Source organism: Alnus glutinosa, chromosome 10 (genome assembly GCF_958979055.1).
Source record: "Alnus glutinosa chromosome 10, dhAlnGlut1.1, whole genome shotgun sequence".
Lineage (NCBI taxonomy): Eukaryota > Viridiplantae > Streptophyta > Magnoliopsida > Fagales > Betulaceae > Alnus > Alnus glutinosa.
This window is the reverse complement of record NC_084895.1, coordinates 7103120-7121473: the sequence shown is the minus strand read 5'-3', so window position 1 is coordinate 7121473 and position 18354 is coordinate 7103120. Positions and strand designations below refer to the sequence as shown.

The window sequence follows — 18354 nt, the reverse complement described above, 5'->3', positions numbered from 1 at the left end:
ATTCATTTTCGGTAGCCCTCTCTGGGTCATTTTTAGATTCCAAATTAATAGGCATCTCTTGTATGAGTTTGAGTTGGTTTTCAATTAAAATAAAAAATCTCACAATATTATGTCTTTCTTATATTTAAATTTTAACAGATTTTAATCTTACCACCTCTTGTTTTTTATTTAAACATTGAGAATATTCAGAACGACTCTCGATTGGAGGGCTAATGAAGTAATTAATGCAGGTGTGAAACTCAGGTTCAACTTTTGCTATATGACGTGAAGAAATGCAGGTTTGAAATAAAAGTCCTACAACGAATTTAAGATGATATGATAAAAGGATAAAAAACCAAAAAAAAAAAAAAAAAAAAAAGAAGAAAAAAAAAAAAAAGAGAAAAAGAATAAAGAATAACTTCTTTTTTTCTTTGTTCCTGCCTATTATTTGTTCTCATTGCGGTTTCTAGCTGTCTTTTTCTTGGTTTTCAGTTTTCCCTTGTACAAAAATCAAAAACAAAATCAAAAGATAAAAAAAAAAAAAAAAAAAAAAAAAATAGTAGGAAAAAGGGGAAAAATTGAAACAAGAATGGGGAATCTTTGTGGAACAATCGCTGCGTTATTCGTTGAACCAATTGTTGCACCAATTGTTGCACCAATTTCACAGTGGATATGTTATTCATTTGTATACGATAGCAACATTGAAACTTTGGAGAATGCGGTAGAGACCTTGAAGAGTCATAGAGAGAGGGTGCGAAATTCCGTTGATTATGCTAGAAGAACTGGTGAAGAAATTGTAGCTCATGATGAGAAGTGGTTGAAAAATGTGGATGAGATTATAGCAGAGGCCGAAAAAGCTCTTCAAGATGAAGACAGAGCACTGACGAGGTGTTTTAATGGGACATGCCTGAACTTGTGCCAGCGACATCAGCTAAGCCGACAAGCAAAGAAGATAGTGCAAGTTATTGATAAACTCCTAGAAGATGGCAGATGGGCTTGGAAACATAAGGATTATGTGGACTTTGTGTCAAGAATGTCAACTACGAAGAAACTTATGGAGGCATTGGGAGATGCTAATACCAACGTGATCGGGGTGTGGGGGATGGCTGGTGTGGGAAAGACTACATTGGTGACAAAAGTTGCCAAGCAAGCCAAGGAAAAAAAGTTATTCTATGAGGTGGCCATGGCAGATGTGAAGCAGAGCCCAGACCTTGTACGAATTCAAGGACAAATAGCGGACATGCTAGACCTAAGGCTTGAAGCAGAGACTTTAAGTGGAAGAGCAGATCGTCTGATGAAGAGATTAACAAAACACAAGAAGATACTTGTAATCCTAAATGATTTATGGAGCAAATTGGATTTGGAGGAAATAGGAATTCCTTCTACGGGATGCAAAGTAGTACTCACATCCAGAGATAAAAATTTATTATCTTGTGAAATGGGCACCCACAAGGATTTTGAAGTTAAAGTATTAACCAAAGAAGAAGGATGGATTCTTTTTAAGAAGATGGCTGGTGATTGTGTTAAACACCCTAATTTCGAAAGCACCGCAATTGCCGTAGCTAAAGAGTGTGCAGGCCTACCTTTTGCACTTGTAACAGTTTCTAAAGCATTAAAAGGTAAGGATCTACATGAATGGAAGGATGCACTGCGGGAACTAAAAAATCCCAATCACGAAGGCCTTCCAGAAATGCAGCCCATATATTCTTCTATAGAGCTGAGTTATAAATATCTTGGAAGCAAAGAGGTCCAACACCTTTTTTTGCTTTGTGCTGAAATGGATTACACTATTACCTATCGGGTCTTGTTGAAATATTGCTATGGTTTGGGTTCATTTCAAGGCATTGATAATTTAGAACAAGCCAGACACAGATTATATAGCCTAGTTCATACTCTGAAAGTCAAGAGTCTGTTGCTAGATTGTCCCTTTGGTTCTGACGACCATTGCCATATGCATGATGTTGTTCGTGATGTTGCAACAATTATAGCATCAAGGGATCGCAAAATGTTTGTGGTGAGGGATAATAGTGGGCGAAAAAAATTGCCAGAAGTGCATTTACTCAAAACATGCACGGAATTATCTATCCCTGGTGGAGATATCAAAAAACTTCCTAAGGAAATGGAATGCCCAGAATTAAAATTCTTTTATATGCATGGTGGGGATCGTTCTTTGCAAATCCCAGATACTTTCTTTGAAGGAATGGGAAATCTGCAAGTTTTGGATTTGACTAAAATGAAACTTCCATCACTTCCTTCATCACTTGGTCTCCTTACGAACCTGCAAGCATTGTGCCTGGATAGATGTGTGTTGGAAGACATAACTGTAAGTGGAAAGCTCAAAAATTTAGTAATTCTTAGCCTTTTCAATTCTGACATGTCACAATTACCAACAGAAATAGGGTGGTTGACTTGTTTACGGTTGTTGGATCTTAGCAATTGTTCCAAACTTGAAGTGATTCCACCTAATCTGCTATCAAGCTTGGTTGAATTAGAAGAGTTGTACATGGGGAACATTTTTGTTCAATGGGAGGCTGAAGGAGTACCCGTTAATGAAAGAAAGAACGCTAGCCTTGCTGAGCTGAAGCATCTGTTAGAGTTGACCACTTTACAAATACATATTGGAGATGTCGAAAATCTGCCTAAAGATCTTTCGTTTGAAAATTTAAAAAGATACGTAATATTTGTAGGAGATCTAGTTTGGGACTCTTCTGATCAGCGTAAAGAGTTAAGAACACTAAAACTCAAGGGGAATACGAGCCTTCAATCAAAGAATGGGATTGAAATGCTACTGAAGGGCACAGAAGATCTTTATATAGACGAGTTAGAGGATGCTGAGAATCTTCTAAACGAATCAGATAGAGAAGGCTTTCAACGACTGAAGCATCTCCATATCCAAAATAATCCTGAGATTAAATATATCATTAACTCAAGGATGTCGATTGTTGCCTTTCCTGCCTTGCAGACATTTATTCTCAAAAATATGACCAACTTGGAAGAAATATGTCATGGCCAACTTCCCTCGACATCCTTCTCTAACTTGAAAATTTTAAAAGTGGACCAATGTGATAAACTAAAATTTGTCTTCTCATCATCCATGGCTAAGAGCCTTTCACAACTCCAAGAACTGGAGGTAAGAAAATGCAGCATCATGGGCACAATCGTCATGAAAGAAGAAGGCGGAATAGAAGACACAGGTACAATCTTGTTCCCTAAACTGATTCGCTTGGCACTAGACAATCTTCCAAAGCTCATGAGCTTCTTTAGCACACAAAATCCATTCATAACTAATGCCGGAGAAATCATTTCGGAGGGAAGGCTTGATTTTCACATTCCAATTCTACACGAACAGGTATGTTGTTAAAGTCTGATTCATCAAATAATGATCCCACATACTACATATAGATGTTTTGATCACTATGTGTCATTTGGAGCTCTTTGTTTTAGTTATAAATCTTTGAGTAATGTCTCAAATAAAAGATTGCCACATCCATGCAAAACAAACAAAATTACTTTGTACATGAGGCCCCTATATATGCTTAATTAATACTGGAAGCAATCCTCCCCATCAAATGAGATTAGGTCCTACAGATAAAATTCATGCTATGACTCACAATTTATGTGAGAGGAAGGATATTGCTCATGAACTAACGAATAAATTTATTGTTGCTTGTATTAGCTGAAGCAACCCTTTTTTTTTCAACCTAACTGCACTTTTGCATCTTTTCTCAAAAAAAAGAAAAAAGAAAAAAGTAATTGTACATGTCCAATTGTAGCAATATTAATACAGAAGTTTTAGAATCATCTCAACGATTATAAATTTAATCACTTACCATTGTTAATTGAAGTGAATGGCACAACATAATTATGCATACCCTAGCTTCTGCATCTTATAGGTTGCTGAGGAGAAGGAATAACTGCTGCTAGTTGCAGGTTGTGTTCCCCATCTTGGAAAGGTTGGAATTGTCATCAGTAAACGTGGGAGAGATAAAGCATAAACTACATCGGGCAAGGTCCTCTTGCAAATTAATAAACACACAAGCAACATCAAGATTTGAAAATTTGTCATACTTGCAAGTGCAGGGCTCTGATAATATAAAATATCTCCTGACACTTTCTACAGCTAGATTTATGGTGCAGCTCAAACATCTTCACATAATAGAATGCGAGGTTATGAAAGAGATACTAGTCACAGAAGAATCAGTAATTCCTATGGTGTTATTCCCTCAACTAGAATGCATATTTCTAAAAAAACTTCCGTTCCTCAAAAGATTCTGCAAAGAAAATAACATCGAATTTCCATCCTTAAAGAATCTGAGGATAGAAGATTGCCCAAAATTTGATAGTTCAGGCATGAAGGTCAGCAAATTACTCAACGAAATGAATGCAGAGGAGAGCCCTTATACTGTTAGGCAACATTTCTCCAGTGAAGAGGTAAACCTGTTTAATTAATTACATAAAATAATATTAGACTTATTTTAAACATGACTATCGGGTTTGCATGCTACCTGTTGCATACAACTTCTCGTGTATTGGGTGGTGAGTATCGGGTTTGTCTCTTTAGCTAAAATGGCCAGCCATTTAAATAAAAACTCACTCCACCATGCAAATAAAATGCAAAATGCATTTTACATGCATTGGTGAATAGTATCGACCAATGCATAAATTTTTTATTAGCTTATCTCTTCCTCTCTATTTCTTGAAGATTTTTCTCTTTCCTCCTTTTGTTTCTCTATTTCTCTCCAACGAAGAACACACTTTTTTTTTTTTTTTTTTTTTTTTTCTCATTCCTCTCTTTCTCTCCACTTATGACCGTTTGCAAAAAAACTACCGTTGAAAAATATGATCATTTCAAAAATATTTTGTTAGAAAAATGACTGTTGAAAAAATGAGATCCTTAGAAAAGAAATAAATAAAGAATTAAAAAAGATAAATAAATAATAAAGAAAGAATATTGAAATGATACAAAGAAAGAATAAATAATCAAATGTGTGGCACATTATAATTAGCTAAAATAAATAAAGCAGCTTTTAGTTAACTATTTTAGATAAAAATATGGCTAAGCCATAAGATGCTCTGAGCGATAGATAGATTTCACATTTACTTTAATTATACTAACCTATAACCCAATAACCCATGCTATGCACCCGTTTTTGTCTTAAATTATTTGTAAAAAAAATTTAAGTTGTCGAAGACACATCTTCCAAAAATCAATTGCATCTTCAAAAAATCACAAATAGGAAAAAACTTTTCTAAAAACAATTATACTATCAAATTACAAAAAATAAAATTAGATTTAAACCAAGGAAACATGTTCCTTCCTTTATGAGCTCATTTGCACTCCGATTTTTTCATCTCATATCTGCGTACAAAAAAAAAAAATTAATATCTTAAAAAAATTTCTTATAATTAGAAAAAAAAAAAAAATTATACCATCTATAATTTTTTTTTTTTCCACAAAAAGACGAACCATTTTCAATTGAGGCTTTTCTGAGATCTCGTCCTAAAGAATTTTTGCTTTCTCCATTGCTCTCTTTTGACAAATCTTAAGGTAGAAAGATAGAGCTTAAAGGGTTCATGTCTTGGCAAAACACTAAATAATTAAAAAATAAATAAATAAATAAAAAATACACTATTGCAGTAAAAGAAAATCGAACTCTAGTACCTTCATGGAAGCACGACGAAGACACAACCTCTATTTGCCAAGGCATTTGAGCCTTTTTGTTTTCTTTGGCAAGACATTTTCTTTGACAACGCGAATTTTCTTGTCTTATTTTTTTTTCCTTTAGGTATAACACTTCACAATTTAAAACACGTAATTGGAAGAATATTTCAAGCAAACTTTTGATCTTTATAAACATTTGGCCAAAAATAAAAGATTATATATGTAACCCAATTTGTCTGTTGGTGAATAATATTAAAGAAAATAACTTTAATATTGTTTATTAAAATTTTAATAGAAAGCGTTCTTCATAAATACTTAGCCTAAAATAAAATATTATTTAACCCAATTTATGTATTGAAAATATTATTAAAGAATAATATAATTCTAGTTTAAGCAAAACTTTTGTTCTTTATCAATACATAGGCAAAAGTAAGGAATAAGTAGCATGGCAACTTTGTGTATAGCCATATCAGTTCGTAGAAAATATAGCTGCATGCTACGAACTCAGAGTTAAATAAGAAAAGTATTATATATTCCTACTTCATGTTCTAAGATAATTTTTTACTTTTTGATGATCGTGTACGTCCAAATGGCTAATGGAATGACTGTTATGCGTGTGCAAAGGCATTTTATATATATATATGAGACTAGCATATAATTACCCCGTTATGCGTGGGTTTTTGATTATAATTTAGTTTTTTTTTTCTTTTTTTTTTTTGTAAAAGTGCGTGAAAAGTAGTAAAAAAATATAAAAAAATGAAAAATAAACAAAAATAAAGAACGAAAAGGATATAAAAAAAAAAATTAAAAAAATTAAAAAATTAAAAAAAAGGTTATTGAGGAATTTTTCAAATTTTAATTACTGTCGATAGTTTTATTTCTAGTCATTTACAAAAGGCGACATCCGACTTGCCCACTAGATGGTACATGGTATATATTCGTACAATTATATAAGATTTTTTTTTTTTTTTCTCTCTATATAATTAAATGTATTTTTTGGATATATAATATAAATGTTTTTGTAGGAGATAATGACGGGGTCTACCCCCGGGAGAAGCGAACTTTCATTATTGACTCACAACAAAAATAATGGCACCCCCGTGAATGATGAGGCCGCGGAGAAAATGGTAAATGCATTACGACTGTATTATGGGTCCGTTTGGATTTGTGATTTTAAAAAGTGCGATTTAAAATCACGATTTTAAAATGTTCGATTTGAAAAAAGTGATTTTTAAAAACGCAGTTAAGTATTTGGTAAAATCGCAATTTAACATTTAAAATCGCAAATTAGCCTTTGAAATTTTGTATTTTTAAAAAAGCATCATCTCATCTGCGATTTGAAAAAGCAGATTTTTAGCGTTTTCAAATCGCAATTTTTAAAAACGCAGTTTCCAAACGTACGATTTATGTTCTGCAATTTGATTTAAAATTGCACTTATTGTCTACGAAATCACAATCCCAAACGCACCCTATATATAACGCCACTCATGATATTTGCTGGCCTTATTAGCATTTTATATACTTACTATTTTTAACTATTTCTTAACTTTTAATAACCCGGCAGGGAAAGATGAAGGAAATAATGTCGCAAGAGCTTCCAACAGAATCAAATGTGTGTACACAAGAGTCAATACAACAGGCTCGAGACGGCCCATACGCACAAGTCCAGGGTGCGGAATACCCAAGGGATGTACGCGGAACGGGGCTCAGCTCTACACCGGGCAGATCCAGCTCCTATACATCCCAGGCATCTACTTCTGCCTCCCATGAACCTGAACTTGTGAGTCAGGTTAATCAATTGCAAGCTCAAGTGACGCAGATGCAAGCGCATCAGAATCAGCTGATGCATATGCAAACGGAGTATCAGAATCAGTTAGTTGATATGAAAACGATGCTTCAGAATGAGATGACTGAACTGCGGAAGATGCTTCAGGTTTTTAAGGAAGAAGTGGGGAACTACTTCGGAGTGCAAGGCAACTATGTGGGAAACATTAATATTAATCCAGCCACAGGATCCCCACCTGTGAGGTCCAGATCGTCCGTTGGTGGTCAATCAGGTTTAATTTAATTGTCGCGTTTAATACTTAGAAGAACACCATACATACTAAGAGAAAAAACAGTGACTAACATGTGAGGTGATGTTTTGTAGGTGAACCCCCAGTTGTGGAAGAAGATGACGCTAATGCTGGACCAGTAGGCACGGGGATGGCAGAAGGATGATCTTTTGCAATCAAAGGTAATCCATTAATATTTGTTTTGTTTTGACTACAAATTCATCATATATAAATTTAGGATTCGATTATGTGAAAAAACTAAGATTTTTACCCTTTTTTTCCCCCATGAAATCTACACTCAGTAAACTCCAAACGCCCAAACATTCATAACTGCATGAGTTAATTGTCTGGTGGACTTCTCTTTAATCACAAGTGTTTTAGATTTACATAATGTCATTAGGGTAAGCAAATCTACCAGCATTTGCTTGAATTAGATTTACATAATCCCGGCCAATAAGTGGGGGAAGTGAGTGAGACGTACAGTACTTAAACACTTCAAAATTCTTTTTACTTCATCGATCAATTTAGAAAATTTTTATAATAACCTGAAAAAATTCGAGTCTTCTATTTATAAAATTAGCAATGAGCTAAGGGTGTTTTAAGAAAAATTGGTGAAAAAAATTAATGATTGAAAATTACACAAAATTCCCTTACTTAATAGTAGATCATGAATGTGTTAATTACTGAAACAAAATTCAATATATGACTATGGAGATATGAAAATCAGGTCTTCATGTACAAATACTGGTAGATTTGCTTACCCTAATGACATAATGTGTATCTCTTCCAATGTTCGTCAATATTGTGATCATATGAAACGAAATTAAGTTTGATTTAATTATGTTCCTCGTGTTTTATTTTGCAGTTATATATTCATGGTGTAGTAGCTAGGCCCATTGAAGGAGGGAATTCAGTACACCTATGGTTGTGATATGTTTTGCTTCGATCTTTTTGACTTTTTGTTAAAGTCACAATGCTTATATTTTGTTAAGGAAACGTTGCATGTTTCAGATTGTCTACATTTGTATTTGGATGTTCTTTACTTTACGTACGCAATTTATGAGAACGAGGCCAGGCTTATTGCGGTCGTTTTTCCTCTCCTCTCTGTCACTGGTCTTCTTTATTTTCCTTCTTTTTCAACCATGAGTAGCGCGCGGTGCCGTTGTTCTTCCTTCCCCGACCATTTCGCTCCATCTAGTCGCCATCCTCTAGCGGGTTTTCTGCCCCAACAGATGTGTCGTTTATGGATCTACGGTGGTTCTCAAATCTAGTACTATTGAAGTCAAATTTGTTACCATCTGTTCATCTTTTGCTCAGACGCCCCTCACCAGTACCTTCTTCAGCCAGCTTCTAGCTTTCCACCAATGTGTTCACCATCTTGTTCCAGCCACCACGCGCCGCCGCGTGGTCCTCGCTTGTGCGTCGATCCCACACACAGGCACGTGAATCACATGCGCCGTCGTATGTTCTCTGAACTGCTGCCAAAAGCTCCTCCGCCTCGTTCTCTGTTTGAGTTGCTGCTGTCTCCCAGCTTTTAAATGTTTTGTTCTTATTGTGAAGACTTTTGTATTTGAATTTGGGTTGGTTAATTCCTTTCTTTTTTGCAGTAAAAAAAAAAAAAAAAAAAAAAAAAAAAAGAAAAAAAAAAAAAAGAAAAGAAAAAAAAAGTAAGAGTTCAAATACGTTCGCCTTAATATATGTCCATTTTGCTTCTGTAACTGCCTTGTGCAATTCTTTGAGATGACCGGGTCACTTGTTTGACCCATTCTTTATTATTTATATAATTATTTATGCACTGTTATAGTTTATTTTAGTTCCTTTTCTTTTTTTTTTCCCTTAATTTTGGGTCTATTGTTGGGGAGCTCACCCCATTTTCTTTTTTAAAATCATCCATTCCCTCTTCCATTTGGATTAAGAGTGGCAAAGATCATTTCATGTAACCCTTTTCTCAATCAACTATGAAAAAAAAAATGCTACTTTTCTTTTATGATTCGTTGTATATATATATTATCCCCATTTGATAAAAATAAAAAAATAAAATAAAAATAAAATAAAAATAAAAATAAAAATAAAAATAAAAATAAAAATAAAAATAAAAATAAAAATAAAAAATAAAAAATAAAAAATATTCTCTACTAGTATATAGCGACGACATGCAAATGTCGCAAATGCACTAAATAATTGGTGTCGTTTTAAGGTCATTTGGAGTCATTTGTTAAACGACACCAAATGGATTGAATTAAGCCAACATTAATTAAATAACAAAAAACAGTAATAAACTGTTGTTTGTCACAAATTTAGTAACCCTAAAACCATTTTATATATTAAATTTTGTTCTTTTTTAACTTATTTTTTATTTACAATTTTGGTAAATTTTTGCACAACTATTTAACGTATATGCAACCGAGTATGAAGCCAGTGGAAAGTTTTGGTCTATTTAACAATTTTAGCCACCTTAAAACCATTTAAAATGTTAAATTTTGGTGATTGTAGATAGTATTATTATTTTTAGTACATTATTTAACAATTTTTACTTTATTGCCGACAGTTATTATTGTCATTGAAAAATTTGGGCTCAAGAGGTTTCTTTAGCTTCCAAATTAGCTATTCATTTTCCAATTCTCACGCTTCTTTTCAATGACAATAGACAAAAACAGTTTTTAACCATATTCAAAGCTTATCCTATAGATCTACTAGGAAATAGATTATTTTAATTTAGGAAAAACTTTACTTATTATTTTGCAGCTTAAAGTTTAAAAAGTGTCAATTTAAGTTTACTATCTTTCAATTTTTTGCAATGCCAACCCTCCCGTCTCAATTCAACTTTAATTCAAACAGTTGACGAGTAAAATGTCCCTGATACCCCAAAGATGTTTATAAAATTACAAAAATACCTTGATTTAATAATTAAAACTTAAAAAAACCCAAGTATGACCCGCCATGTGTCACATTTTTCTTTTTCTTCTTCTTTTTTTTTTTAAAGGAGGGTTATTTTGAGAATTTTACTTTTTCCGTTATGGTTTGATGTTTATTTTGGAAGGGAAGGTCGACATTGCAAAAAATTAAAAAATAATTACCTTAAATTGTCACTTTTTAAAGTTTAAGGTGATGAAAGATAGTAATTCTAAAGGAGGGTTTTTCTTTTAATTTATCTATTTCCTTTCCTGATTCCCAAGTACAAATGATCAGGCTAGCTAATATGTCATGCATAACAACATTAAATCACAAAAAAATAGTTTCACCTGTCTCACTTTTACCATGCCTTACCATGCCAATTATCACAATTTTTTGGGCATTCAAAATTTCCTTTTCTCAAGGCCCCATTTAATTTTAAATATATGTGACCCAAATTAAAGACTCGGTCCAATTTTAAATATGTCACTTGTCACATTATAAGCTAAACTCTTGAACGCTTATGCTGTTATATATAAATAAATGATATGAAATATTGTTTAAAAATCTAACACGGCTTAATTTTAAGCTTTGACTTGTTAAATTTTTAGCTGAAATCATGGCTGCTCTTGAGGCGGTCGCTTTTAGCAGGGAGGCAGGTTTTTTTGATGTTGTTTTTGAAGTAGATGAGCTACAAATTGTCCAAGATGTTAACTCAAATTCTCCAAACCTGTCAAGGATGGGTCATTTCGTTGAGCTAGAGCATAAAAACCAAGTTGAGCTTGTTTAGATATGCTTTTGTTCTCCATGTATCTAGGGGGTCTAATGTTGCTGTTCATGTACTTGCAAAGGAGGCCTCTAGTAGTTTTATGGACTCGGTTTGAATTGAGGATATTCCAAGGAGTATTGCTAGTATTGTACTTCGAGAACAATTTTATCCCTATATCCTTTTTTTGGGGTCAGTTTTTTTATGTCAATGAAGTTCAGATTTTGTTAAAAAAAAAAATAGAAAAACAGTCAAGGCTAGTGATTATGCAATTATATATATATAATTGTTTAAAAATTTGACACATGTAATAATTTTAAGTTCCATTTGTCAAAGAGCAGTGATTCACCGGGGACATTTTGCCGTCCCCAACCGTCGTTTTTTAATAAAAAAACAATCTTTGATGTCACATCAAAAATTACTTTTTTATTAAAAATTAGTTTTTTATTAAAAAGTGATGGTTGGGGCACGGCAAAACATCCCCCACCCATCATTTTTCTTTGTCAAATTTTAAACAATCTTGACTAGTTAATGATTCTGCGATATATGATATCATAAATATTAATGATTGGTTAATAATTTAACACGTCCTAACTTTGAATTGCCGCTTGTCGCAATTCTAAATAATCTTCAAGCTTTATGCTTTTATATATACTAGCCTATAACTCGCGCCGTGCGACGGTTTTTGTCTAAAATTCTTCCTAAGAATTCTTAAGTTGCCAAAGCTATGTCTTACTGAAATCAAATGCATAACACACAAAATTAGAACTTAAAACACATTACAAATGAATAAAAACAAAAACAAAAAAAAACAAAAATTTACTAACAACAATTATACTATCAAATTATAAATAATTAAATTAAATTTGGACCAAGGAAAATCTGCTCCTACCTCTAAAAAAAAAAAAAAAAAAAAAAAAAAAAAAAAAAAAAAAAAACCTCTAACATAACTTTTTTAAAGATAAAGACAACCCACTTTTAATTGAAGCTTTACTGGGATTTGGTCCCAAAGAAGTTTTGGTCAATCTCACTGTTTCTCCATTTTGGCAAATATCAAGGTGCGAAGAACTTAAAAAGATTTTGTGTCATGGCAAAACTATAAATTAAGATTTTGCGTATTTGTAAATATTTTATAAAAGAAGAGTTGGGGAGACCCCTCCGTGCTCATGCTGTGAAAGAGAGGAGAAAACTACGTACTCGGCATGCTCTATGGGGTTGTCCATGCGCCCAAGATGTTTGGCGTTGTGAGGTAAGTTGCTTTCAAAAGTGTCATACTGAGAGGGCTAGTTTTGCCTTGTTGTTTGAGGATCTCTTGACCAGGTTGAGCTCCACACAATTGGCCCTTCTAGCAATGGTGGCTCATAGAGTTTGGCTTAAAAGGAATTCAATGGTGTTTGAAGGCAAGTTCTTGCATCCGAACTCATTATTTTCATAGGCTAAGTTGGCTCATGAAGAATTCACTAGGTGCAACACCTTGAGCAACTCCACTGACCTTGATGTAGCAGGAGCATCAACTGTGACACCATCTTGTGGACAACATTAAGCACTTGCAGGAGTCTTTTAACTGCTCCACATTTGTTCATTGCAAACGAGAGGCTAATGGGGTGGCACATTCTTTGGCAAATGAGGCTGCTAGTAACCTTTCTAATTGTATGTGGTCTGAGGATCCTCATTTCTTTATTTGTAATCTGCTTGGTAGAGAACGTACTTTTCCCTAGATCTTTCTGTAAGATCGTTTTTATCAATGAATGAAGCAAAACTGTAATTTTCAAAAAAAAAAAAAAAAAAAAAAAAAAAATCATTTCTTATTACTATTAAAAAAAAAATCTTCAAAAACCTTTACCAAACAAACACGTAGAGTTTGGAAACTTGGGGCTGCACTGTTCGAAAAAAGCAAATTAAAAAATTAAAAAGCCTCTGAAATTTGGATTTAAGCATCGAATAAAAAATGAAAACTTTACTTATAACCCCTAATTTTTCATTACATTTACAAAAAGGTATTCAAATTTTAAAAAAATGTCAATCTAGGATATCCATCTTTCAATTTTTTTTTTTAACACTCCGTTAGAATTTTCGTTAAAGCCTATCAAAATTTTCAAAATACCATTGTGTTTATTTTTTTAAAAAAAAATTATAAAAATTTTCAAAGATTCAGACATAAGTAGTTTTACAAATTCCGTTAAATTCTGATCAACACCTAAATCCTAACAATTGTTTTCTTTTTCATTTTTTCCTAAAAAAAATGGGGGTATTTTGAAAAAATTTTGACAGGATTTAACAGAAAATTCTAACAGAGTGTTGAAATTGAAAAAAATTGAAAGATGAATACCCTAAATTGACACTTTTAAAAGTTTAGGTGTTTTTTTGTAAAAGTGATGAATGGTCAAAAGTTATAAGTAAAGTTTTTTTAAAAATAAAAATAAAAAATTAATTAATTAATTTGAAAAAAGAAAAAGAGAGAGAGAAAGAAAGAAACTCATGAGTATAAGGCATTTGTATAAAAAATAATAAAAGTTAATGTTTAATCTTTGGACGGAGGCTTTTTTGTCACCGGTGTCTATTAGTTTTTTTGATTTTTTTGTTCGTTTTTCTATGCTTTTTTAGACGCTTTCTTATATATACTTTCGGTGTACTTAGGGAGGCACCTTATTTATATAATTTCATTAACTTATAAAAAAATATATATAAAAAATAAATAAATAAATAAAAGATAACACGTCAAATTGGGGTTGATTATCCTTAAAGTCAAGCCCAAAGGAGCTTCGCCCTTCTCTCATCGGCCACACGTGTTGCTCCATCACTCCAGACAACCTTTTGCTGTCTGATCAATGATCCAGTTCTGTGGAGTAAAAGCAGAAAGATAATCAAGTTTGATCATTTCCTTTCATTTCTTCCATTGCAAAGAAGAAAACATGGCTGGGGCCTTGGTGGGAGGAGCGTTTCTCTCTGCTTTTCTCCAAGTGTTGTTCGATAGAATGGCGTCTCCCGGGGTCGTTGACTTCCTTCGGGGACGAAAACTCACCGATGGACTTTTAAGGAAGCTGAAGATAGCATTGCTGTCTGTGAATGCAGTGCTCGAAGACGCGGAGGAAAAGCAAGTGACAAAGCCTGATGTGAAAGATTGGCTTGATGAGCTGAAGGATGCTGTCTATGATGCGGAGGACATCTTGGATGAGATTGCTACGAAAGCCTTGCGATGCAAGTTGGATGCTGAATTCCAAAGCACTGCAAGGAAGGTACGAAAATCAATCTCTGCTTCTTTTAATCCCTTTGTCAAGGAGATAGAACCAAGGATAAGAGAGGTAATTGACAGACTAGAATATCTAGCAAAACAAAAAGATGTTATAGGTCTAAGAGAAGGCGTTGGAGGGAAACCATCGGAAAGATTGCCCACGACTTCTTTGGTTGAGGAATCTGGTATTTGTGGTAGGGATGATGATAAGGAGGCAATAATCAACTTGCTGCTCTCAGATGATGCAATTGGCAGTGAGATGTGTGTGGTTGCCATAGTTGGGATGGGGGGAATAGGCAAGACCACCCTTGCTCAGCTTGTATACAATGACAACAGGGTGAAGGAGCATTTTAACCTTGAAGCGTGGGTTTGTGTTTCAGAAGAATTTGACGTGTTCAAGGTCACGAAAACAATTCTAGAGGTAGTAACTTCCTCAACTTGCAGTATTAAGGATTTAAATCGGCTTCAAGTTACACTAAAGGAGAATTTGATGGGGAAGAAATTTCTGCTTGTTCTAGATGATGTTTGGAATGAGAATTATGTTGATTGGGAAGTGTTAAGGAATCCCTTTAAATTTGGGGCACAAGGAAGTAGGGTCATTGTAACAATCCGCAATGAAAGTGTTGCATCAGCCATGCGCACTATTGCCACCTATCCTCTACAGCAGTTAGCAGAAGAAGATTGCTGGTCATTATTTGCAAAACATGCCTTCCATGATGGTAACTCTGAGGCACATCCAAAACTACAAGTAATAGGTAGACAAATTGTGAAAAAGTGCAAAGGCCTACCTTTAGCAGCTAAGACAATTGGGGCTCTCTTGCGGTCTAAACTAGATGTTGATGTATGGGATAAGATTTTGAAGAGTGAACTATGGGATTTGACGAATGATGGGAAAAATATTCTTCCTGCACTAAGATTAAGTTACAAATATCTCCCATCCCAACTAAAGCAATGCTTTGCTTATTGTTCAATATTTCCAAAGGATTATGTTTTTGAAAAGAATCAATTAATCTTATTATGGATGGCCGAAGGTTTTTTGCAACAATCTAGAAACAAAACAATGGAAGAAGTTGGTGATGATTACTTCCTTGATCTTGTATCAAGATCATTTTTCCAACAATCAAGCAATGATAAATCATCTTTTGTAATGCATGATCTTGTCAATGATTTAGCAAAATTTGTATCTGGTCAATTTAGCTTTAGGTTGGAGGGTGACTATTCTCACGAAATTGTGAACAAGACGCGCTATTTGTCGTATTTCAGGACACGATTTGATAATTTTAAGAAGTTTGAGGCTCTTTATGAGGCTAAGCGGTTGCGCACCTTCCTGCCATTGAAATTTCCACCAAAGAACGAGACATTCTACTTAACTAAATTAGTACCACGTGATTTATTGCCAATGCTAAGATGCTTACGGGTCCTCTCTCTATCTCACTACAGTAATATGAATGAGTTGCCTGATTCAATTAGCAAAATTAAACATTTACGATATTTGGACCTTTCTTTCACTACAGTGGAAAGGCTGCCTAATACCATATGTAAGTTGTGCAATTTGCAAACGTTGAAGTTATCAGGTTGCAAATATCTTGTTGTATTGCCAAGGGAAATGTGGAAACTTATTAATTTACGTCATCTTGATATTACTGGAACTAGCATCAAGGAGATGCCGACACAATTGGGTAGATTAAAATGTCTCCATACATTGACTATGTTTATTATTGGAAAAGATAGTGGTTCTTGCGTTGTAGAGTTGGGAAAACTTTCAAATCTTCGTGGAACACTTTCTATTTTGGAACTCCAAAATGTTGTATCTCCTTCAGATGCTTTGGGTGCAAGTTTGAAGGATAAAAAGGATCTTGAGGAGTTGGTGTTGGAATGGAAAGCTGATACTAGTATTTCAAAAAGTAATGTGACTGTACTTGACAATCTCGAGCCACATCCAAACTTGAAAAGTCTCACTATCACCTATTATGGTGGTAAAAGTTTCCCAAATTGGGTAGGGCATGATTCATTCTCTAATATAACATGTCTTCATCTAAACAAGTGCAAATCTTGCTACAAGTTGCCACCCCTTGGGCAACTACCTTCTCTGCAAGACCTCTCTATTGTTGGGTGTGATGGAGTTGTTACAGTAGGTCCTGAGTTTTATGGAAATGGTTCTTCTTCAATTAAGCTATTTGGAGTCCTTAAAGTTTTAAGGTTTGAAGAAATGTTGAATTGGGAGGAATGGTTTTCTTTTGGTGCTGATAATAATGATGGAGCTTTCCCTCATCTTGTTGAGCTTTATATTCTTAATTGCCCCAAGCTAATAGGAGGACTGCCCATCAATCTTCCTTCTTTAGCTAAACTTGTGATCACTGAATGTCTGCTGCTGATGGCTTCACTCCCAAGGGCTCCTGCAATACGTGAATTGCAATTAATACATTGTAATGAGGCACTATTAAAGGAATTGCCAATTAAAATTCAGAAGCTTAAACTTGAAGGATTTGATGTACTGGATTCCCCACCAGAGGTAATAATGGACTCTAACAATTGTCTTCAAGACTTCGAAATATGTGATTGTTCCTCACTTATGTGCTTTCCTGGGGGTGGTCTACCTTCTACATTAAAAACCATTGAGATCACAAATTGTAGGAAGTTAGAGCTCCCTATGGACTTGCATTATTCATCCCTTGAAAGATTGTTCTTGATAGATAGTTGTGATTCTCTCAAGTTCTTTCCATTAGACTTGTTCCCAAAGCTTTGTGATGTCATAATCAGGGGATGTAGAAATCTGGAATCACTTGGAATTTCAGAACATCATGAACATGACTTAATGACACTACAGATACAAATCCTTGATTGCCCTTGTTGTGTATCTTTTCCAAAAGGAGGATTGCGTGCCCCCAACCTCACATGGTTTTGGGTTACCAATTGTAGGAGTCTAAGATCACTGCCTGATAATATGCACATACTCCTTCCATCTCTAAAGTATTTGCGTTTAGAAGATTGTCCACATGTTGTGTTGTTTCCTGAAGGGGGCTTGCCTCCCAATTTGAATCTAATTTCCATCCTTGGTTGTGACAAACTTGTTGCTAATCGGATGCGTTGGGGTTTGCAAAAACTCCCCTCAGTTAGAAAATTTTCAATCAGTGGAAAATCTGAACATGTGGAATCCTTTCCGGAGGTAGGATTTCTGCCAACCAATTTGAACTTTCTTGACATCTCTGAATTTCCAAATATGAAATCTTTGGACAAAATCGGGCTTCAACACCTTACCTCTCTTGAACAATTGTGGATCCATGGCTGCCCTAAACTCAAGTTTCTGCCAGAAGAGGGGCTGCCCACCTCCCTTTCTTTTCTACCGATCAATGAATGTCCTTTGTTGAAGAAACAGTGTCAAAGGAAAAAGGGAAAAGAATGGCGGAAGATTGCTCACATCGACTGCATAATGATTGATGAAGAATTGATTGTTTGAGCTATAAAATTATGGCAAGAGTTCCCACTTTTTGTTCTAAAATCTGCACAAAAGATGGATGGCGGACACAATATATTCAACTTGGACAGTTAGGTACTTCTTCTTTTCAATGCTTATTATTAATATAGTTTATCATTTCTGTTTTTGGTTTGCTTATCGACTATCTTTATTGAAACAGAACGCTTTGTCCACTCGTTGATTCTTTACTTCACCATTCCAAACACTATAATCAAAGGCTGTTGTCATGTCACTGCCAGGAATTATTGTGAAGCTCGTATAAAGCTAGGGAGCTTGACAAATATACTGGTTTGT

At 34.4% G+C, this 18354-nt stretch overlaps 2 protein-coding genes and 1 long non-coding RNA gene across 3 annotated transcripts; all 3 read left to right on the top strand.

The window, feature by feature from the left end:
- Positions 1 to 557: 557 nt before the first annotated feature.
- On the top strand, positions 558 to 4428 carry LOC133878970 (probable disease resistance protein At4g27220). Its single transcript, XM_062317528.1, has 2 exons — positions 558 to 3328; positions 3910 to 4428. Exons 1-2 carry the CDS (start codon positions 569 to 571, stop codon positions 4426 to 4428), a joined length of 3279 nt encoding a protein of 1092 aa, XP_062173512.1. The 5' UTR covers positions 558 to 568.
- A 3202-nt stretch (positions 4429 to 7630) lies between these two features.
- Positions 7631 to 9294, top strand: LOC133880763 (uncharacterized). The gene is made up of 3 exons (XR_009902396.1): positions 7631 to 7698; positions 7791 to 7877; positions 8561 to 9294. It is a non-coding gene; the product is annotated as an uncharacterized LOC133880763 (long non-coding RNA).
- Positions 9295 to 14126: 4832 nt separating this feature from the next.
- Positions 14127 to 18130, top strand: LOC133880174 (putative disease resistance RPP13-like protein 1). Its single transcript, XM_062319070.1, has one exon. It carries the CDS (start codon positions 14266 to 14268, stop codon positions 18040 to 18042), a length of 3777 nt encoding a protein of 1258 aa, XP_062175054.1. The 5' UTR covers positions 14127 to 14265; the 3' UTR covers positions 18043 to 18130.
- Positions 18131 to 18354: the final 224 nt, after the last annotated feature.

Excerpts from the sequence above, each read along its gene's own strand:
- LOC133878970 (XM_062317528.1), top strand. The coding sequence starts at position 569 with ATGGGGAATCTTTGTGGAACAATCGCTGCGTTATTCGTTGAACCAATT. Across the intron at positions 3,329-3,909 it reads TTCCAATTCTACACGAACAG|GTTGTGTTCCCCATCTTGGA; the intron begins GTATGTTGTTAA and ends TGCTAGTTGCAG.
- LOC133880174 (XM_062319070.1), top strand. The coding sequence starts at position 14,266 with ATGGCTGGGGCCTTGGTGGGAGGAGCGTTTCTCTCTGCTTTTCTCCAA.